Source organism: Vicia villosa, unplaced genomic scaffold, assembly GCF_029867415.1.
Source record: "Vicia villosa cultivar HV-30 ecotype Madison, WI unplaced genomic scaffold, Vvil1.0 ctg.000159F_1_1_3, whole genome shotgun sequence".
In the NCBI taxonomy this organism is placed as follows: Eukaryota; Viridiplantae; Streptophyta; class Magnoliopsida; order Fabales; family Fabaceae; genus Vicia; species Vicia villosa.
The window spans coordinates 223,608-247,971 of record NW_026705043.1 but is presented as its reverse complement, the minus strand read 5'-3'; the positions used below and the strand labels follow the sequence as shown (position 1 = coordinate 247,971).

The 24,364-nt window shown below is 38.3% G+C and overlaps 1 protein-coding gene across 1 annotated transcript in view; it reads right to left on the bottom strand.

Annotated features, from left to right (window-relative positions):
* Positions 1–24,364, bottom strand: part of LOC131624732 (uncharacterized) — a gene marked incomplete at its 5' end in the record, with an annotated part of 44,736 nt that continues 20,372 nt past the window's right edge. The window contains 2 exons of the mRNA XM_058895652.1: positions 1–462; positions 2,320–2,357. Of these exons, the coding sequence (XP_058751635.1) occupies positions 1–462; positions 2,320–2,357 (500 nt within the window). The remainder of the gene's footprint in view (positions 463–2,319; positions 2,358–24,364) is intronic.

Sequence of the window (24,364 nt, the reverse complement as noted above, 5' to 3'; positions counted from 1 at the left end):
TCACCTGGCTCCATCACCAAAGGTCACATAGCTAGTGGAATGCGGCTTGATCTCTTCTAACAAGTTCTTCATTCCTGTCATGTGTTTTGAACATCCACTATCAAAATACCAGTCTCCTTTGGTTGACACCCTCAAGGAGGTGTGAGCAATCAATGCAGAACCTTTGGCAACCAATTGTTGTTTCTTGATAGGGTTATGCTGCTCGAGATTGTCCTGAGCTATTTGATAGGGGTGACCAAACAGTTTGTAGCAGAACGGTTTTAGGTGGCCAAACCTTCCACAGTAGTGGCATCTCCATTTCTGAAATTTCTTCTTTGTTTGGTTCCAGTTTCTCATTTCATGATGTCGTGACATCGATGCTGACGTCTGATTGACATGGTGAGCTTCAGGTTCTGACCTTTTCCACCCCAGATTGGGTTCAGGTTTTTTCATAAATCCTAATCCAGACATATTCCCTATTTCCTGTCCAAGTTCAATAATCTTTTCCAGGGAGTCAGGCCCATTGTTCATCATTCTGATTGATCTTGACATCTGATCTAGTTTGAAGTTGAGTGTGTGTCGTCCTCGGTTTTTTTCGTGGGATACGAACTGACTCTTCTTTATTTTTTTGAGTTTTGAAAATCAGAGAGTCGCCACCGACTTTTATTTTATCCAATTAAGGAAAGGTTTATAAAAGAAACAGAAAAAGACCTTTAAGAGATTTTGGGTTCGGGGGTAGGTTATACAAAGGGAAGGTATTAGCACCCCTTTGTATCCATGGTTATCCATGGGCTCTTAATTGCTTAGCTCACTTGTTTGAATCATTTGTCTTGCTTTGAAATGCTTGTATGTGGTTTTAAATACCTTTGTAAATTAACTTTGTAATGATCCTTGTGCGGATGTATACAAAGTGTTCTATCTTTCGAAAGATATTTTGAAAAAAAGATTTTTTAACTTCGTAATGATCCTTGTTTGGATATATACAAAGTGTTATCTTTTTGAAAGTTTTGTTTTGAAAAACAGTCATATGTGAAACGTTTGTTGTTTTGATTTGAGCAAGCAATTAGGAGATCTACCCTAAGTTCATAAGGTCCTTTCCTATTTTCTTTTAGAAAATTTTCTTTGACTGGATACAGAAAGAAATTATTTGAATTGTATTTGAAACAGTAGAATTGATTTTGAAAAGAGTAACAGAGGGATTACCCTAAGAGGTGCAAGTGTGATTGTGTTTTATTTTCAGGTATTTTTGTCTTTGAAATTAGTGATCTAGCGCTTCAGTTATTATCTTTGACATACACGCAGTTTTATATGTACAGAATTTAAAGTGCGGGAATGTAAAATGCGGAAAATAAATCTACGCTATTACATCGATTGTGCGAGAAATGTAAACTACGCTATTTACATGAATTTGACAACCTATACACTTATCTATGAATTTAAATTGCAATAAGATAAAAGGAAGTGTATTTTTTGGATTTCTGGATGGTTGATTTTAATTAAACTTAATGCATAATTAATTTAATTAAAAAGCTAAGAATTAGAAATAAAATTTAAACCTAAAAAATTAAGTCTAAAATATGTCCAAATTGTGTGTCAATTAATTTTAAAATGAAATTAATTTTTTTGGGATTTTTGAAATTGTTTTGGAAATTATTAAGTTAATTAATCAATAATTATGCAAATAATTATACAAATAATTTAAACTTAAAAAGAAAAATATTCTAAATATGTACAAAATTAGTTTATAATATATAAACCTAATTTAAATAAATGAAAATATTTTTTTCTGATTTTTTGATGGGTTAGAAATAATTAGAAGATGAATATAACAATATTATCTAATTAATTAAACAAAATATTTCAATTATTAAGAAAAATAAAATATTTTTGTGTCAAAAAATAATATATTATTTTATCAACCTAAAAATATTTTTTATATAATTTTTTGATTTTTAAAACTATTTTAAATTAATTTTACAAAGAAAATCAAATAAAATAGAAAATATAAATAAATATAATCTGGTGTGGTGCTATTCTGAGGGAGCATGGTGTGGTTGCGTGTTTTGGTGCGTTAGATCAGATTACTAGGAGATCTGATGGTTTTGATTGGAGGTCACATGGTATGCATGCATTGACTGATCACGTGGGATCACAAAGACTTTTAATAAGTCAGTTGGGTCCCACTCTGCATGCGTGGACGAATAAAAAAGGAGAGGGAGCGCTGACTGGTTGACTGGCCAATGAGGAACGCACGCGTGGAGGTCAAAATTTCAAATCCACTATTCATCTTCTTTAACCTTTTACCTATGGATTTAGCTGCGGATTTAGCAGCCAAATTACCTGCGGATTTTCCCTTCTTTTTCCATGCTTCTTGGAACCTGCAAAAACGTGAGAATAAATCCACAAGAACAACCCAGATCCACTAAATGGCATGCTGGGAGTTCATTGGTGGTGTTAGTTTCGACTGAAACTTCCTCCATCTAGGAAAACGAAAGCTTCACATGTTTGAAGCTCAAAAATGGTGGAGCTTCAAAACCACGTTAGGGCTTGCATGTAACCACCCAAATCTATTCTATATCATGCTATGAGTCCACTCAAAGGGTTAGTTTGCATTATAATTAAGTGTGCATAAGAAAATGAAAGCTACATAATTATGAACATGAAGATGATCGTGCACATGTTTGAGGTTGTTTCAATCACATGCTATGGTTCAATCCTCACCTATGATGTTATACAAGAGTGATATAATGATTATTTTGTATTGATAGTGGCTGGAAATATGAAAACGAAAAGTACAAGTAGTTTGATATTTTTTTGAACATTTGAGAATTTCTTGGCTATTCTTTGATGGATATTTTGTGTGTGTCTTCCTACTGAAGTGTAGTAAGTAATATATAAGCAATAGAGTGCTGCAAACTTAAGCTAAGAAGCTTTGATTGCTTTTGAACTTTTGGTTTTTTTAATATTAAAAAGTTTGAATTCTTTTGCCATGGCTTGATTTTCTTCATCCCTCTTGCTCTAGGCCTGCCATGTACTTCTATGCTGCAGAGTTTGGATCAACTTTGATGGCTCATGCTAAGGACAAAAGCCTTGAATCATTATCTTGCACCATTTCTCTTTTAATTTAACTTTAAATGGAATGAAATTAAATTAAAAAAGAAATAAAAATGCCATGGGCCTCAAGTTGGTCGTGGGAGCCCTTTAGTATCATTAGAAACATGTTTGGATCATGAATACTTGGCCTCTTTTGAAAAAAAACATTTTTGATCAATGTTGGTTTCATGCATTTTCCCAAAAAATAGCCAACTTCAACAAGGCATATCTCCCTCAATTTTGATCATATGAAGGAGTTCTTGTACTTTTTAGAAACCTCAAGATGTCCTCTACAAGCTACTTTGGAAACTTTTTTGCATTTGGAGAAGTTATCTTGATGTTATGGCCTTTGACAAAAAACCACTTTTTGTTGACTTTGAAAATGACCTGTAATGTCCTGGCTCATATTTTTCAAATGGTGAATCCAATGACCATGGGATCAATTTCATTTGAAATATAATTGAATTCCCTTCAAAACAAGCTTTGGTTGGAATTTTTTGAATGAACGAGGAGAGAGTTATGGCCGGTCAAAGTTCAGTTGACTTTTTAGGAGAAAACCCTAATTTTGAAACTTAGGTTTTTGTTGATTTCTGATCTTTTCTTGATGAATTATGATCAACCATTGATCAAATGATGAATCTTTTGACAAAATATGGATGTTGACAAAAAATTTCATTTTTGACTGTCTGTTGACTTTTCGGTCAAACTGGTCGTCTGTTGACTATTTGAGCTGCTGACTGTGCGTCTGAGCGAATTGAAGTTTGAAAATTTGTCTGGTTGTACTTTGAGACATATGGAGGTCCATGAAATCCATTTGAGGTCTCAAAAAACTTGTTCTCCTGAAAAAAAACAAAAACCCTAGTTAGGGACTGTTTGTGTAGGAGACAATTAAGCGTACCTGATTTTTGTGCAGTGTTGAGTCTCTGCTGATCATGTGATTATCAGAAGACTTCTAGAACAAAAATCTTGGAATTTTGAAATGCAAAAGATTGATTTGAATGGTGATACAAAACACGGAGAATCGTGTTGTCAGCGGGTTTGACTGTCAACTGGCTGTCCGGGCATTAACGTAAGAGTTAAAGTGAAAATTCAACAGTTAAAGTTAATTTTTTGTTTTTGTTTTTTGTTGTGTTAATGGTGAAAATTTATTTACATGAGTTGTTAGAAAAACACAAACATAATAAATAAATAAAATATACTGTACGCGAACGAAATTACCGATAATAACCTTGAAAAATATTTAATGCACAGAAAAATAAATATTTAACTAGCAGAAAACACACATAATATTATCTTGATAATTAAACGACAGTATGACAGATAGTATGACATTTAATACTGACAGTACAAATATTACATAATATAATAAACAGTACGACAAATAAAATAAACGGTACATTATTTAAAAGCGAAAGATACGACAAACTTTAAAAATGACGATTAAAAACCCATGCTATAAATAACAACATATAGATGAACGGGAGTGTAAGCAACCCAGGTCCGCATTTTTCAGGACTATGCAGACAGAAAAAGGACATGATCACCACCAAAACAGTGATGACCATAAGAAAAAACGTATCCATCCACTTTGCCATTTTTGCCGGGGAAGAAGAGAAAATAATTATGAGATAGAAATTTGAGAAATGAGTGAAATTTGATGTGAGAATTTATGGAAAAAATGAGGGGTATTTATAGAGTGAAAAGAAGGATAGAGACGTTGGGGAATGAAGTGATACCGTACAAAAAAGGAAAATTTGAGTGGTAGTAGGATTTGAAAGAAAGTGTATGGTAGGGTTTGAAAAGAGAGATGTATAGAATAAAGTTAGGATTTGATTTGAAAGAAAGAGATTTGAAAAGAAAGGAAGAGATTTGAAAATAAAGGAAGAGATTTTGAAAATAATAATATAGTACAAAGATTAGTGGGAAACAAAAACTAATAATAATTTAATTGTTACCAGTACAGTCTGAATCCCCGAACTCTGCGCCTGCAAAAATTTAATTCTGTACCAATTACGTCAGTACTATTTATCTGCAAATAAATCTCAAATAAACAGCGTGTGTGAAGTGATAAACAGTACTTGGCGTTTGTGTAAGAATAAATTCAATAGCGAACCAAAATACCGTATAAGAAATATTCTAAAAACCGAGTATTCATAAAATCAGGATATTTATGAAATAAAATCCAAGATTTATATGAAACTCCCAATTTTTAGATAGAAGTCTGTTGCCTTCTTTTTGAAAAAGATGCGGGCAAATTTTGGGGTATAACAGTTGCCCCTATTCAATCTTCTTAAACCTGAAGAGACCGATTGGAATCTGAAGGTAGAAGATGATTGAATATTTAGATGCCCTGAAAATTTGCACTTACCTCCACCGGAAGTGATGTTGGAAATTGCTTTGAATGCTGTCTGATAAATGTTGTTGGCAGATCAAAACATTACCTGAGATGGGCTTTCAGATGCCATCTGGCGAATGTGTTAATGGTTTGTTCATCAGAATGAATCCATTGATTATATCTTGATGAAGGATTTGAAAACCTCTGCGGTGACCGTTACGGAACCGTCCGAGGTTACCGCTTTAAATCTTGTAGGCTGATCGTTACGGAACTGTCCAAAGTTTTTCCGCTTTAGATTTTGAATGTTGATCATTGTGGAACCGTCTGAGGTATCTGCTTTAGATCTTTGAAGGTTGATCGTTGTGAACCGTCTGAGGTATATGCTTTAGATCTTTGAAGGTTGATCGTTGTGGAACCGTCTGAGGTATCTGCTTTAGATATTTGAAGGTTGATCATTAAGGAACCGTCCAAGGTATCGACTTAGATCTGAAGGTAGATCATTTAGGAACCGTCCAAGGTATCGACTTAGATGTGAAAGATTTGAAGTTGTTTATTCGACTGTAGTATAGTCTGGAAGCGTTAGAATGAGTCACTATTAGACCGTATCTGCTTTGCTTGTTTTGAGTTTATAGGTAGTTTTGGAAAGAGATTTCTTCAGAATGAATCTTTGGTTTGATTATATCTGAGAAGAATGTTCGTCTGAATAGAATCCAGGAGAATATTGCATGTGATTGAGAACAACTTTGCTGAGGATATTCGTCCACCTGAAAAATCAAGTTAGCGACATGCCATGTCATGATGCATGTATATGTTGAGATTATCAAACTAAATGAGAACCGTGCATGTTATGTATGCGTTTGTCATGAAACATTATATGCTATGCATGAATATGCGTATGATGTATGATATATGGACATGACTTATGCAGTTTAGAGCGTATCAATCTTCTGGTTGGGAAAATAAATCCCTGCTTGCTATTTTGGAAACGAAGGCATTGTGATTGTTGATGATCTTTGCTATCTTGTTCGAGTACACTCAGCTGGGGAACTTCCTTACAGACCAGGGTGTTCTGTTGAGGGATATTTGACTACCGCTCGAGGATGAAAGGTAATTTGAAAGTTCTGTTTTTGATGCACCTTGAATGGGAATGAAAAAGACGTGTAATCCTCCGATGCACTATTTGATCAAGCCTTGGTGTGGAGGATCATGCCTTCTGGGGATAGTGATCTTGAACAGCCCTGCTGGGGAATAAGGTTTCTCGAATCACTTTGTTGGAGAGAAAAATCTCATTAGTGATTCTGCTGAGAAACGTATCTCTGTTGGGGAACTTTTCTTCTGATGCTGGTTTCGGGATGATGTCCAGATGATTGGGACATTACCTGAATGCTATTCCTGTTTTTCTTATAAACATCAATCATATTCAAATGCATATGCTCATTCAAAATTATCATTGGGACGTTTACGCGTTCAAAACAGAAAAAGTGAAAACATTGATTTTGAGCATGAACTGTATTGATTTTGAAAGGGAGCCATAATAGGCGGATTAGTACAAGGAGACGAAAATCCTAGTGGTAGGAAATTGTCATAAATCTTTGAAAAGTATTTATAAAGGGAAATAGCTATGTGAAAACAATCCAGTCAAGTTTCAACTCTGCTATTGCCAATCTGTCTTCGAGTATCTCATCCCTCACTTGTTGGAAGAAAATGATTGGACTGATTGGTGCCTTTGATGTGTTGAATCTTGAAGGTGAGTAGGTAGCTAAACGGGATATAGTCGTACGCTTTATTCCCTAACTTTTGCCTAGGCTGCCTTTTCAGGTTTTCAGCCTACCGGGATAATTATTATTATTTTTTTAGTCTCTAATTTCTGCCTGGATCGCCCTTTCAGGTTTTCAATCCACCGAGACGCTCATTTTTGCCTAAGTCGCCCTTTCAGGTTTTCAACTTAGCGAGCTTTTTCTTTAAGCGAAGTACTTTTTGACTATGTCCGTATTTACAGGGTGTGGGAAATCCTCACCGTCCATAGTGGTAAGCAACATGGCTCCGCCGGAGAATACTTTCTTGATTACAAATGGTCCCTCATAAGTGGGAGTCCACTTGCCCCTGGGGTCGCCCTGTGGTAAGATGATACGTTTGACAACCAAATCACCGGTTTGATATGCCTGACTTTTGACTTTCTTGTTGAAGGCTTTGATCATACGTTTCTGGTACAACTGACCATGACAAATAGCTGCGAGCCTCTTCTCATCAATCAAGTTTATCTGGTCCAACCGAGTCTAAATCCAATCGTCTTCATCTAGATCAGATTCTTTCATAATCCTTAGGGAAGGAATCTGAATTTCAATTGGAAGAACTGCCTCCATACCATAGACTAAGGAGAATGGAGTTGCCCTTGTTGAAGTACGCGCTGATGTGCGATAACCATGAAGAGCAAAAGGTAACATCTCATGCCAGTCTTTGTAGGTTACTGTCATCTTCTGTATGATCTTTTTGATGTTCTTGTTGGCAGCCTCTACGACGCCATTCATCTTTGGTCGATATGGGGAGGAATTATGATGTTTGATCTGGAACTGCGTGCAGAGTTCAGTAATCATCCCATTGTTTAAATTTGTGCCATTGTCTGTGATGATCCTTTCAGGGATGCCATACCGACAAATGAGATTATGCTTGATAAACCGGGCCACAACATTCTTGGTGACTGAAGCAAACGAGGCTGCCTCTACCCATTTGGTGAAGTAATCAATAGCGACCAGGATAAAACGATGTCCGTTGGAGGCAGTAGGCTTGATTTCTCCAATCATATTGATTCCCCACATTGCAAAAGGCCAAGGAGCCGTCAGAACGTTTAATGGGACTGGAGGTACATGTACCTTGTCGGCATATATCTGGTATTTGTGACAAGTTCTGGAGTGATGATGGCAGTCTGTCTCCATGGTAGACCAGTAGTAACCTGCTCTTAGTATCCTTTTAGCCATTGTATGTCCACTTGAATGAGTACCAAAGGCACCATTGTGTATGTCTTCCATAATCTGTTCTGCTTCCTTCTTGTTCACACAACGAAGCAAAGTCGAATCATGGTTGCGTTTGTACAGGATTCCATTACTTAGAAAGAATTTGGCAGCAAATCTTCTTAGAAACTTTCTATCGTTAATGGATGCCCCTTCAGGGTATTCTTTGGCTTCGAGATATCTTTTTACTTCATGGAACCATGGTTTTTCTTCCACTCCTTCGGTATCAATCTCATTGCAATAGGCTGGTTCATTTTGTCTGTAAATGGTGATCATTGGCGCCTCATTGTCCCACCTGACTTTGAACATAGATGACATGGTAGCTAGGGCATCAGCTAGTTGATTTTCTTCCTGCGGGATATGTTCAAAAGTGATTTCTTCAAAGTAAGGAATCAAACTCAGCACATATTCTTTGTATGGAATTAGATTTGGGTGCTTCGTGTCCCATTACTCTTTGACTTGATAAATTACAAGGGCCGAGTCTCCGTAGACTTCCAGGAACTTGATTCTCAGATCGATAGCAGCTTTGAGACCCAGAATACATGCTTCATACTCGGCTATATTGTTAGTGCAATTGAAACATAATCTGGCAATGAATGGTGTATGTCCTCCTGTAGGAGAAATGATCACAGCTCTGATGCCATTGCCAAGCGCATTAGAGGCTCCATCAAAACCCATAGTCCATCGGGATCCTGGCTCGGGTCCTTCCTCCGGTCCGGGTTGTTCGTAGTCAGTAACTAGCATAATGTCTTCATCTGGGAAGTCAAAGTTCAATGCTTGATAATCATCCACTGCTTGATGAGCCAGATGATCAGCCACCACACTTCCTTTGATTGCTTTTTGTGAAGTGTACTGGATGTCATACTCTGTTAAAATCATTTGCCATCTTGCTATTCTTCCGGAGAGAGCAGGTTTTTCGAACACATATTTGATAGGATCCATTTTGGAGATCAGGAAAGTGGTATGGTTTAGCATATACTGTCTTAGTCGGCGAGCCGCCCATGCTAAGGCACAACAAGTTTTCACAATCGGTAAACTTTTTACTAAGATAGTAGATTGCATGCTCCTTCCGGCCAGACTCGTCATGTTGCCCCAATACACACCCCATTGAATCTTCTAACACTGTTAGGTACATTATCAAAGGTCTTCCTTCTACTGGAGGTAACAAGATTGGTGGTTTTTGAAGATATTCTTTGATCTTATCAAAGGCTAATTGGCATTTGTCGGTCCATCTTTCCACTTGATCTTTCTTCAACAATTTGAAGATTGGTACACAAGTAGTAGTCATATGGGCAATAAATCTGGCGATGTAGTTCAGACGTCCCAAGAATCCTCTGACTTGTTTCTCGGTACGGGGTATGGGTATTTCTTGAATGGCTTTGACCTTGGCAGGATCAATTTCAATACCCTTGCTGGTGACGATGAAACCTTAGAGTTTACCGGATCTTACTCCAAAGGTACACTTGTTCGGATTCAGTCGCAACCTGTACTTCTTGAGTCTGTCAAACAGCTTGTGCAGATGACCCAGATGTTCTTCTTCGGTGTTGGACTTTGCAATCATATCATCCACATAAACCTCTATTTCCTGATGAATCATATCATGGAACAGAGCTACCATTGCACGCTGATATGTTGCTCCTGCATTCTTTAAACCAAAGGGCATCACTTTGTAACAAAAGGTTCCCCAGGGTCTTGTAAAGGTTGTTTTTTCCATGTCTTCGGGCGCCATCTTGATTTGATTGTAAACTGAGAATCCATCCATAAAGGAAAATACCTTGCATTGTGCAGTATTGTCAACCAGTACATCGATTTGAGGTAAAGGGAAATCATCTTTCGGGCTTGCCCGATTCAGATCTCGGTAGTCTACACACATTCTGACTTTCCCGTCTTTTTTAGGCACAGGCACGATGTTAGCTATCCATGGAGGATAACTCACAACTTTTAGAAAACCAGCGTTGAATTGCTTTTCAACCTCGTCTTTGATCTTTTTGGACATGTCGGGCCTACTTCTCCGTAATTTCTGCTTAACTGGAGTGCTTCCTTCTTTGATCGGCAGGCGATGAACCACAATATCGGTATCGAGACCAGGCATATCTTCATAGGACCAAGCGAATATCTCAATGTAGTCTTGTAACATTTGAATCAGTCTTTGCTTGATACTGTTTTCTAAATCAGCCCCTATCTTGACTTCTTTCTTCTCTTTGTTACTGCCCAGGTTGATAACTTCAATTGGCTCTTCATGCGGCTGTATAGTCTTTTCTTCTTGTTCTAATAGCCTTGCAAGTTCCCTAGGTACTTCACAATCTTCCTCACTTTCGTCCTCAGTTTGGTAGATCGGATTTTCAAAGTCATGATTGGCAATAGCAGAATCGTTATCAACAGGATCCAGAGTGACTGTGAATCTGCATTTATTATGTGGGTGTGTGTAAGAACACATAGCTAAATGAATAAAGTAAAGAAAAAAAATAAAAAGGATCGCAAAATTTGAATATGCAAACGTCCCATGATTTTATTGAATGAACATATGATCATGGTATGACAAACCCTTATAAAAAGGACCAGTGTACTTCGGGCAAGGCACCTGGCTTTTAAGTTCATGGTTCGATAGTACAGGAACCATTTTTATCTTTGAACATATAAACAACGAAAACAGGAAATTGCATTTACTCCTGATCAAAGGAGATAACATCTTCGGCTTCCCAGTTGTTCAATCCATTGTTGTGAGTAGGGAATATCCAGCTGCTCCAGTTGCAGTTGTCTTCTTCGTCTTCCACAACATTGACTTCTTTGGTGGTGAAATGAGCTGTTGATCCTTCAGGATGAGCAAGATACTCTGCTGGATACGAGAGCCCAGGCTGAGATACCTCTGTTGGCTGAGAGAGATACCCGATAAGATCGTCCCATCTAGTTGGGATGATGTCTTTGATAGAGACTTGTGCATTCTGGGGAGCAGTGTACTCCGCCAGAAAATCATTCTCGTCATTTGGTGTTTCCCAGAATTCTTCAGGAGTGACAGGGCTTGTGAGCGTCATATTATCTTCGAAATGGTTGTCCCATCCAGTTGGGGTGATGTCTTCAATAGCGATCTGCGAACTCAAGGGAGCGGAATACTTCACCATAAAGTCATACTTACCACTTGGTTCTCCCAGTGTATCCCAGACTTCTTTTGGACTAGGTGGACTTTGGTATTGCTCAGTAATGGAACTTGTAAAACTTTTGCAATCTTCGAACTGATCATCCCATCCAGTTGGGACGATGTCTTTAATGGCAATAAAAGAACTCTGAGGAGCAGTGTACTTCACTAGAAAATCATACCTGCCGCTTGGTTCTCCCAAAGTATCCCAAACTTCCTTGGAAACAGGTGGAACTTCATCTTCAATAGCATTTACTCCTTGGCTGATGAAATGTGACATTAATCCTCTAGAACAAGGACTTTGATCGTTCTTCTGAGTTCCATTAGCATAGCCCAGACCTAGCTTATCGAACTTGTAAGGTACATCGAGGAGCTGTCCCCATACTGTGCAACCACCCTCTTCGATCACAGCTTTAGCATCTTTGAGAGAAGCCATTGTCGGAATTATTTTTGTACCAGGAGTAGCAGAAATATGTTTGGCAGCAGAGATAGCTGGAGGTACCACCTCAGAAGATTGACAGGGAGTTTCGATGAATTCACCATCCACCTCAACATACTTGGAGTTACTCAGGTGGCTAACCACATATTCTTCTTCGCCATAAACTGTGACGACCTTGCCTTTTACTGGATATTTCAACTTCTGATGCAGGGTAGAAGTTACAGCGCTTGCCCCATGTATCCAAGGGCGTCCTAGTAAACAGGAGTATGCTGGATGAATTTCCATCACATAAAAGGTAGAATCAAAGATCTGAGAGCCTACTCTGATTGGGAGCTTAACTTCTCCGTATACTGTTCTTGTTGACCCGTCGAAGGCTCTTACCACAACATCGCTTGGTTGTAACACAACTCCTTCGAAGTCAAGTTTTTCCAGTACTACTTTTGGTAACACATTTAACGAGGAACCATTGTCTACCAGCACATGAGACAAAGTGGTGCCGTTACATTCAATAGAGATGTGCAGGGCTTTATTGTGATTTTTCCCAGCAGGGGTTAAATCAGCATCAGAGAAACCGAGACCGTTATTCACTGTTAGATTGGCAACACAATTTTCAAATTGGTCGACTGAAATCTCCTGTGGTACATGTGCAGCTTTCAGGAACTTCGTCAGGGCCTTGGCATGAGACAACATTGAAATCTTTGAAGCAGTGTGCCCCAGTTGTTCGGCAATATTGTAATCACTTTTGCAGATGATTTTCAATATTTCCTCCATTTCTTGCCTCGACGGATCTTCAACAGTGACTTCCACAGGTACTTGAACTGGTTCAACTAGCGGCTCTTTGCCTCGAGCGTTGATATCTTGATTGGGAACTGGGACCTGGACTGGATTAGTAGCAATATTTGGAGAAATTTCTGGTGAAAAGATCCTTCCACTTCTCGTAATCTTACTAGTTCCCACAATATTATCAACAGCTGGATTTGTAAAATTCACGGCCTTTTCAGTCAAGGTGTCTTGTTTAACTCCATGGATATAAACATTAGTGTCATAACTCCACGGGACAGCTTTGTCTGAGGAGTATGGAAATGGAGCCGGACTGGTGATGATTACCGATGCTACTCTGGGTGCAGCAGAAATTTTGAAAGGAGTTTTGGTAGGGATTTTCAATGGTATGTTAGAAACCACTGAGACGTCCTCTATCCTCATCCCATTTGAAAAAACTTCGCACAGATTGTCTATAGAAGGGAGCTTCTCAAACATAATGATACGACGATTCATCCACTTTTGAATTCCTATTTTCAGATTCTCACAACCATTGGGTAGGTGTGCACAATAAAAACAATCAGGGTCACAACCTGGGAATAAACCAGCTCGTATTAGCTTTCTTTTGACTTCAAGGAGCGGAGTTGACAATTCTCTCACATCATAGATATAAACAGTGTCTATGATAGCATTAACGGTCTTGTCATGTTTTGGCATGGGCGCAGTGATGACATTTGGAGTCTCTGGAGGATCGAATTCAATTTCCCTAGCATCTATCATGTCTTGGATTTTATTTTTCAGGGCCCAACAGTGATCTGCGTCATGTCCTGGACAGTTAGAATGGTATGCACATGTTGCGTCGGGGCGATAACAAGGAGAGGAAGTGTTGATATTCTTTGGAGGGTCTTTCAATGTAATCATATTTGCTTTTAACAAGTGTTGCAATGCTTGAGAGATTGGCATATTGATTCTGGTGAAGTTTCTTCTTGGTGCATCTGGTCGACGCGTATACTTCGGCGGTTGATCTTTTTGAGGTGCAGATGCAGAGATCAGAACAGCCCCTACAGATTGGTGATGCTCACTTTTGCGACCTTTCTGACTATGCATTGTATTGACTTCATTGCTCCCACTGATGGGCCTTTTTGTAGTACCAGAGGAGAAGCCTACTTGAATTTTTCCACTTTGAATGCCGCTTTCAACACGCTCTCCAGTTAATATCAGGTCAGTGAAACCTGACGACGAGCTTCCCAGCAAATGACTGTAGAAAGGGCCAGTTAAAGTGCCCATGAACATGTCGACCAACTCGCGATCAGATAAGGGTGGTTGAACCATTCCAGCTAGATCTCTCCACTTTTGTGCATACTCTTTGAAACTTTCTTTTGGTGCCATAGTCATGCCCCATAGTTGAGTACGGGTTGGTGCAAGGTCAGCGTTGTATTGATACTGTTTGTAGAAAGCAGCAACCAGATCTTCCCAGGTTTGAACTTTTGCACTTTCCAGTTGGTAGTACCACTCGAGTTGTGTACCCGACAGACTTTCTTGGAAGAAATGAATCCACAATTTGTTATCTGCCGTATGAGGTAGTATCTTCCTTACATAGGACCTTAGATGCAGCTTTGGGCAAGAGACTCCATCATACTTTGCAAAGATAGGAACTTTGAACTTTGGAGGGATAACAATATCTGAGACAAGTCCCAGATCGTTGAAGTCTAAACCAGGTTTTTTTTTGTATCTCCATAGCTTCATGCGTTCTTCCAACTGATGGTATTTGCTATCACCTTGTTCGTCTTCGGAGTGATAATCTTCTTCATCAGGAGAGAGAGAGTTTGGCAGAACCCTGGTTGGTGTGGTTGTCTTCTTGATCACCTTCACCGATTACTTCAGGGATTGGCGCTTTTCTGGGCATCCTGGCTAGGACCCTGACTTTCCTCACGAGGTGGCTTAAACCTACAGATCCCTTGGGCTTCTTTTTCTTCTTGGTCATCAAGGCTTTCAGTTCTTGTTGCCCCTTTGCTAGCTCCAGAACCCTGGTTGCTGTGGTTGTCTTCTTGATCACCTTCACCGATTACTTCAGGGATTGGCGCTTTTCTGGGCATCCAGGCTAGGACTCTGACTTTCCTCACGAGGTGGCTTAAACCTACAGATCCCTTGGGCTTCTTTTTCTTCTTGGTCATCAAGGCTTTCAGTTCTTGTTGCCCCTTTGCTAGCTCCAGAATTGCTATCTGAACTTGGGCGTTCTGTGCTTCGAGATTCTTGATGCTTGTTTCGGAATCCATCCCTTCTAACTGAAATAAACAGCGAGGAGATGAGAAACCTGTTATGTGAACCTGTTATGCAATGTTTATGAATGAAATGTATATGCAATGTTTATGAATGAAATGTATATGCAATGTTTTCAAGGATCTTAGAATTTAAATTTGTTTAAACAAAAGAGAAACAAACATTTATTAGTCAAACATTATATTTTTTTTTCTTTTGTCTTTTTTTTTCTTTTCTTTGCCTCTTTCGGGCTTACAAGATAAATCAGAAAATAAAGAAAATAAAGGATTCCTCAAGCCTCCCATGGACGCTTTCTCTTTGCACCCAAGAACGTATTGATCTGCTGTTCTTCATGGAGTTGTCTGTGTTAGAACAAGATTTGTTCTGATCAATTATCTTAGTTTTGATGATAACAATAATATGAATTTTGCTTAAGATAATATGGTACTCTAATCCAATGCAATTTCCCTTTCAGGAAATATATAAAGAGTACGCATAATTCAGCGCTCAGAAGCTTTGTCTCAAGGGTTCAGCATGCAACATCAGAACATGGTCTGGCAAGACATCAGAAGATGGTCGAAGCAGAATCAGAACATGGGTCTATGGAAGCATCAGAAGAACATGAGATCAGAAGCACTGAAGTTCAGAAGATGGTATCACGCTCAGAAGCACTTCAAGGTCAGAAGATCAGAAGATGCTATGCACCAAGCTGTTTGACTCTGATGATATTCAAACGTTGTATTCACAAACATCAGATCAGAAGGAAGTACAAGTGGCAAGCTACGCTGACTGACAAAAGGAACGTTAAAAGCTATTAAAGGCTACGTCAGTAGACACAGCGTGAACAAGGCTCGAGGTAGTTGACAAAAGCGTATAACATTAAATGCGATGCTGTACGGAACACGCAAAGCATTAAATGCACTCAACGGTCATCTTCTCCAACGCCTATAAATATGAAGTTCTGATGAGAAGCAAGGTTAACGATCCTGAACAATATAATTCAAATTAACTTGCTGAAACGCTGTTCAATTCTAAACTCAGAATCTTCATCTTCATCAAAGCTCACTACATTGCTGTTGTAATATATTAGTGAGATTAAGCTTAAACGATTAAGAGAAATATCACAGTTGTGATTATCGCTTTTAAGAAGCATTTGTAATACTCTTAGAATTACATTAAGTTGTAAGTAACTAGAGTGATCGTGTTGATCAGAATACTCTAGGAAGTCTTAGGAGTGAACTAAGCAGATTGTAACTAGAGTGATCGTGTTGATCAGTAGACTCTAGAAAAGTCTTAGAGGGTATCTAAGCAGTTGTTCCTGGAGTGATCAGTGTGTGATCAGAAGACTCTGGAAGACTTAGTTGCTGACTAAGTGGAAAACCATTGTAATCCGTGCGATTAGTGGATTAAATCCTCAGTTGAGGTAAATCATCTCTGCGGGGGTGGACTGGAGTAGTTTAGTTAACAACGAACCAGGATAAAAATAACTGTGCAATTTATTTTTATCTGTCAAGTTTTTAAAGCTACACTTATTCAAACCCCCCCTTTCTAAGTGTTTTTCTATCCTTCAATTGGCATCAGAGCGCCGGTTCTAAGGTGCAAGCACTTAACCGTGTTTAGAAAAGATTCAGGAAGAGAAAAACGCTTCAGTAAAAGATGGTTGATGAAAGTGAAAAGTCTACACCTACACCTGCATCTACATCTGGCTCTGCTGAGCAATACAACGGTAACAATGGTTATACTAGACCGCCGGTATTTGATGGTGAAAACTTTGAATACTGGAAAGATAAACTGGAAAGTTACTTTCTGGGTCTAGATGGTGATCTATGGGATCTTCTGATGGATGGTTACAAACATCCTGTAAAGGCCAGAGGCGTAAAGCTGACAAGGCAAGAAATGGATGATGATCAGAAAAAGCTTTTCAGGAATCATCATAAATGCAGAACTGTTTTGCTGAATGCTATCTCTCATGCTGAGTATGAGAAGATATCTAACAGGGAAACGGCCTATGACATATATGAGTCCTTGAAAATGACTCATGAAGGAAATGCTCAAGTCAAGGAGACTAAAGCTCTAGCTTTAATCCAGAAGTATGAAGCCTTCAAGATGGAGGATGATGAAGACATTGAAAAGATGTTTTCAAGATTTCAAACTCTTACTGCTGGATTGAGAGTTCTTGACAAGGGATACACCAAGGCTGATCACGTAAAGAAGATCATCAGAAGCTTACCCAGAAGATGGGGTCCTATGGTGACTGCATTCAAGATTGCAAAGAATCTGAATGAAGTTTCTCTGGAAGAGCTCATCAGTGCCTTGAGGAGTCATGAAATAGAGCTGGACGCAAATGAGCCTCAAAAGAAAGGTAAGTCTATTGCATTAAAATCAAATATCAAGAAATGCACTAACGCTTTTCAGGCCAGAGAAGAAGATCCTGAAGAATCAGAATCTGAAGAAGAAGATGAACTGTCCCTGATCTCCAGAAGGCTAAATCAACTCTGGAAGACCAAGCAGAGGAAGTTCAGAGGCTTCAGAAGTTCAAAGAAATTTGAACGTGGAGAATCTTCTGATGACAGAAGATTTGACAAGAAGAAGGTCATGTGCTATGAATGCAATGAGCCTGGACACTACAAGAATGAATGTCCAAATCTTCAGAAGGAAAGTCCCAAGAAAAAGTTTCATAAGAAGAAAGGTCTTATGGCAACCTGGGATGAGTCAGAAGATGACTCAGAAGATGAGCAGGCTAACTGTGCGCTGATGGCGACAGAAGATGACGGATCAGAATCTACATCAGAATCAGATTCTGAAGAGGTATTTTCTGAACTTACTAGAGATGAGTTAGTTTCCGGTCTAACTGAACTACTGGAACTCAAGTATCAGATTAGTCTCAAATACAAAAAGCTGAAAAAGCAATTTGAATTTGAAACAAAGAAGCTTGAGTTGGAGAATTCTGAATTAAAAGAAAAACTTTTAAAATCATCCAATAATGTTGGATCTCCTTCTGATTCAGAAAAATCCACTCCCAGTCTAAACCATATTCTGAAAGAATATGATTTAAGTTTCAGGAAGTTCTTATCTAGAAGTATTGGCAGAAGTCAGCTAGCTTCTATGATATATGCTGTGTCTGGAAACAAAAGAGTAGGCATTGGTTTTGAGGGTGAAACCCCATACAAACTTGAACCTGTTGATGAAATGAAAATCACATACAAGCCATTGCATGATCAGTTCAAGTATGGCCACTCCCATGATATAGGCACACTTCACATGCTCAAAGTTTTCACATAACACACACCAAAAAGCATGTGACACAACCTAGGAAATATCATGAAACTCACATTAAAAATTATCATGCTGTTCCTCCTATTGCTTACAATGTTAAACCCAAGTTCAATCAGAACTTGAGAAAATCTAACAAGAAAGGACCCAAGAAAATGTGGGTACCTAAGGATAAGATTATTCCTATTGCAGATATCCTTGACTGCAAAAAGGACAAAGCACAACATGTCATGGTACCTGGACTCTGGATGCTCGCGACACATGACAGGAAGAAGGTCTATGTTCCAAGACCTGGTGCTTAAGTCTGGAGGAGAAGTCAAGTTTGGAGGAGATCAGAAGGGCAAGATAATTGGCTCTGGAACTATAAAGTCTGGTAACTCTCCTTCCATTTCTAATGTACTTCTTGTAGAAGGATTAACACATAACCTCTTATCTATCAGTCAATTAAGTGACAATGGTTATGATATAATCTTTAATCAAGAGTCTTGCAAGGCTGTAAATCAGAAGGATGGCTCAATCCTATTTACAGGCAAGAGGAAGAACAACATTTATAAGACAGATCTGCAAGATCTTATGAGTCAGAAGGTGACTTGTCTTATGTCTGTTTCTGAAGAGCAGTGGGTCTGGCACAGAAGATTAGGTCATGCTAGTTTGAGAAAGATTTCTCAGATTAACAAACTGAATCTGGTCAGAGGACTCCCTAATCTGAAATTCAAATCAGACGCTCTTTGTGAAGCATGTCAGAAGGGCAAGTTCTCCAAACCTGCATTCAAGTCCAAGAATGTTGTTTCTACCTCAAGGCCATTAGAACTCTTGCACATTGATCTGTTTGGCCCAGTCAAAACAGCATCTGTCAGAGGGAAGAAATATGGATTAGTCATCGTAGATGATTATAGCCGCTGGACATGGGTAAAATTCTTGAAACACAAGGATGAGACTCATTCAGTGTTCTTTGATTTCTGCATTCAGATTCAGTCTGAAAAAGAGTGTAAAATCATAAAGGTCAGAAGTGATCATGGTGGTGAATTTGAGAACAGATCCTTTGAAGAGTTCTTCAAAGAAAATGGTATTGCCCATGATTTCTCTTGTCCTAGAACTCCACAGCAAAATGGGGTTGTAGAACGAAAGAATAGGACTCTGCAAGAAATGGCCAGAACCATGATCAATGAAACCAATATGGCTAAGCATTTCTGGGCAGAAGCAATAAACACTGCATGCTATATTCAGAATAGAATCTCTATCAGACCTATTCTAAATAAGACTCCCTATGAATTGTGGAAGAATAGAAAGCCCAACATTTCATATTTCCATCCTTTTGGATGTGTATGCTTTATTCTGAACACTAAAGATCATCTTGGTAAGTTTGATTCCAAAGCACAAAAATGTTTCCTTCTTGGATATTCTGAACGCTCAAAAGGCTACAGAGTATACAATACTGAAACATTGATTGTAGAAGAATCAATCAATATCAGGTTTGATGATAAGCTTGGTTCTGAAAAACCAAAGCAGTTTGATAATTTTGCAGATTGTGATATTGATATATCAGAAGTTGTTGAGCCAAGAAGCAACGCATCAGAAGCAGAGCTTCTCAGAAGCAAAGAATCTGAAGATCAAGTATCAGCTTCTCTGGAGGATCTAAGCATTTCTGAAGAACCATCTGTCAGAAGATCATCCAGACTCATCTCTGGTCATTCAGAAGATGTCATTCTTGGAAAGAAGGATGATCCAATCAGAACAAGAGCATTCCTTAAGAACAATGCAGACTGTCAATTAGGTCTTGTATCTTTGATCGAGCCAACTTCTGTTGATCATGCTCTAGAAGATCCAGACTGGATAATTGCTATGCAAGAAGAACTGAATCAGTTTACAAGGAATGATGTTTGGGATCTTGTTCCTAGACCAGATGGATTCAATATAATTGGTACAAAATGGGTCTTCAGAAACAAGCTCAGTGAGAAAGGTGAAGTGGTAAGGAACAAAGCCAGACTGGTGGCTCAGGGTTATAGTCAGCAAGAAGGGATTGATTATACAGAAACCTTTGCACCAGTGGCCAGGTTAGAATCTATTCGTCTATTAATTTCATTTGCCACTCAACATAACATCACTCTTTATCAGATGGATGTCAAGAGTGCCTTCTTAAATGGTTATATAGATGAAGAAGTTTATGTCCATCAACCTCCTGGTTTTGAAGACTCTATGTCTCCTAATCATGTTTTTAAACTTAAATCATTGTATGGATTGAAACAGGCTCCCAGAGCTTGGTATGAACGCTTAAGTTCTTTCCTTCTGGATAATGGTTTCACTAGAGGAAAAGTGGACACTACTCTCTTTTGTAAAACCTTTAAAAGGGATATTTTAATTTGTCAAATATATGTAGATGATATTATTTTTGGAACATCTAATGCTACACTTGGAAAGGAGTTTGCTAAGTCTATGCAGGCTGAGTTTGAAATGAGCATGATGGGAGAACTCAAGTATTTCCTTGGAATACAAATAAATCAAACATCAGAAGGAACGTATGTTCATCAAACCAAGTATGTGAAGGAACTTCTGAAGAAGTTTAATCTTCTAGACTGCAAAGAAGCCAAAACTCCTATGCATCCAACATGCATCCTAGGTAAGGATGAGGTAAGTAAGAAGGTAGATTAGAAGTTATACAGAGGTATGATTGGATCTCTTCTATATCTGACTGCTTCTAGACCTGACATTCTGTTCAGTGTTTGTTTGTGTGCTAGATTCCAATCAGATCCTAGAGAATCTCATTTAACTGCTGTTAAGAGAATTCTAAGGTATCTGAAAGGTACTACTAATGTTGGCTTAGTTTACAGAAAATCTAAAGAATACAACTTAGTAGGATTCTGCGATGCTGATTATGCTGGAGACAGAATTGAAAGAAAAAGTACTTCAGGAAGTTGCCAGTTTCTTGGAAGTCATTTGATCTCTTGGTATAGCAAGAAGCAAGCAACTATTGCTCTATCAACAACAGAAGCAGAATATGTCGCTGCTGCTGGTTGTAGTACACAGATGCTCTGGATGAAGAGTCAGTTAGAAGATTATCAGATATTTGAGAGTAACATTCCTATATTCTGTGATAATACTTCTGCTATATGTTTATCTAAGAATCCTATTCTTCATTCAAAAGCTAAACATATTGAGATTAAACATCATTTCATAAGGGACTATGTTCAGAAGGGTGTTATATCTTTAAACTTTGTTGATACAGACCATCAATGGGCTGATATCTTTACAAAACCCCTGGCTGAAGATAGGTTTAAGTTCATTCTGAAGAACATCAGTATGGATTTATGCCCAGAATGAGAAGATGAGAAGTTCTCATGTATGAGTATCTTCTGAAATGAAAATGGATTATTTTTTATATCAGAAGTTCTGATTGAAATCGTTTAGAAATTATGATTTGGTTATTACTAACGTTTCATTGTCTAAGTTGATTCAGAACCTCTTTTAAAGCAAAACAGCTGTTACGTTTTATCTCGGGATGGTAAACCTGTCGTTACTATTCGTGGATAAACGTGCGTGCAGTTGAAGGGACACCGACCATAGGTAACTGTGCTAGTCACCTCATTTGTCTTTATTATCTCTCCTCACGTCACGTAACATTAAATGCTATTCATCATTCGTTTCAATGATCAGTATAGTGCTTTCATGGTGAGGCAAGAAGGACACAACAATATGGTTCAACAGATGCTGACCAAGATCTTGTCAAGACTAGGGCCATCTTAGATTGAGTCTGTGTTGTTTCTTTCTTCTCGTTGCATCTGTCTTTGTGCATCTGATCTTTCCTATCTTCATGTACTTCTGAACCTGCTGTTTGAAACTTCAATGAAATCAACTTCTTTCTCCGTGTGTTTCATTTTATTTGTCGTTTTATGCATCTAAATCTTTTGAAATATTCTTTTTGATGTTATGACAAAAAGGGGGAGAAGATAAATGATAAATGATTTGATTAATCTATCAGTTGCTGGGTAAAGCTCCCACACATTCACTAACAAGAACTGCAAGTTCTACATGGTTTAAGTGTTTTGCAGGTATAAAGAAGTGAAGAGAATCTTCAAAGCAAAAAGCAAACACAAGAAGCAAAACCATGGAAACTGAAGCAAGCCGAGTGCTGTCAAGCTTCAGAAATCAGAAGCAAGAAAGAAGAATGAATCAGAAGCACTGATAATAGAATTTGATCTATATTTGTCTACTTGATTTGACAAAATTCTATTTGCTCTGATACATTATTTGCTCTGATACATATAATGTTATGGCTCTGATACATATAATGTGTTCTAACATACATTTTATGTTCTAACTCGTTCATGCTGACTTTTGTCGTTTAGTGTTTGTTCTGTAACATTTCAGGATGTAGAGATGCTCAGATGATGCTCTGGTACATTCAACAATGTTCTGATACAAATCTAGCATGAAGTGATGTTGGTAGAAATTCAAAGCTCTGAAGCTATCCGAGGGAAGCAGAAATCAGAAGCTGCGAATGTTCTAAAGATCCAGAAAACTCAAGTTCTGAAGCTGTCCTGAATGGAAGCAGAAATCAGAAGCTGTGAATGTTCAGAAGATCAAAGAAATTCAAGTTCTGAAGCTGTCCTGAATGGAAGCAGAAATCAGAAGCTGTGAATGTTCAGAAGATCAAAGAAATTCAAGTTCTGAAGCTGTCCTAGATGGAAGCAGGAATCAGAAGCTGTGAGTGTTCTAAGGATCTAAGGAAATTCTAGTTCTGAAGCTGTCCTATGGAAGCAGAAGTCAGAAGCTATGAATTCTCTGAAGACAAGAAGCTTATATGATCGTCTCTACCTAAATAATCAGGGAAGTCTTTTATTAAAGTTCTTCGAGTATTTATTTCAGGGGGAGATTATTTATCTCAGGGGGAGATTGTTAATCTCAGGGGGAGACATATTCATATGCTTATGCTATAGCTGTGTAATTTGTCTTTTGCCGTCTATTCTTTCTGATCGCAAATTCATATCATTTATATATGTTTTTGTCATCATCAAAAAGGGGGAGATTGTTAGAACAAGATTTGTTCTGATCAATTATCTTAGTTTTGATGATAACAATAATATGAATTTTGCTTAAGATAATATGGTACTCTAATCCAATGCAATTTCCCTTTCAGGAAATATATAAAGAGTACGCATAATTCAGCGCTCAGAAGCTTTGTCTCAAGGGTTCAGCATGCAACATCAGAACATGGTCTGGCAAGACATCAGAAGATGGTCGAAGCAGAATCAGAACATGGGTCTATGGAAGCATCAGAAGAACATGAGATCAGAAGCACTGAAGTTCAGAAGATGGTATCACGCTCAGAAGCACTTCAAGGTCAGAAGATCAGAAGATGCTATGCACCAAGCTGTTTGACTCTGATGATATTCAAACGTTGTATTCACAAACATCAGATCAGAAGGAAGTACAAGTGGCAAGCTACGCTGACTGACAAAAGGAACGTTAAAAGCTATTAAAGGCTACGTCAGTAGACACAGCGTGAACAAGGCTCGAGGTAGTTGACAAAAGCGTATAACATTAAATGCGATGCTGTACGGAACACGCAAAGCATTAAATGCACTCAACGGTCATCTTCTCCAACGCCTATAAATATGAAGTTCTGATGAGAAGCAAGGTTAACGATCCTGAACAATATAATTCAAATTAACTTGCTGAAACGCTGTTCAATTCTAAACTCAGAATCTTCATCTTCATCAAAGCTCACTACATTGCTGTTGTAATATATTAGTGAGATTAAGCTTAAACGATTAAGAGAAATATCACAGTTGTGATTATCGCTTTTAAGAAGCATTTGTAATACTCTTAGAATTACATTAAGTTGTAAGTAACTAGAGTGATCGTGTTGATCAGAATACTCTAGGAAGTCTTAGGAGTGAACTAAGCAGATTGTAACTAGAGTGATCGTGTTGATCAGTAGACTCTAGAAAAGTCTTAGAGGGTATCTAAGCAGTTGTTCCTGGAGTGATCAGTGTGTGATCAGAAGACTCTGGAAGACTTAGTTGCTGACTAAGTGGAAAACCATTGTAATCCGTGCGATTAGTGGATTAAATCCTCAGTTGAGGTAA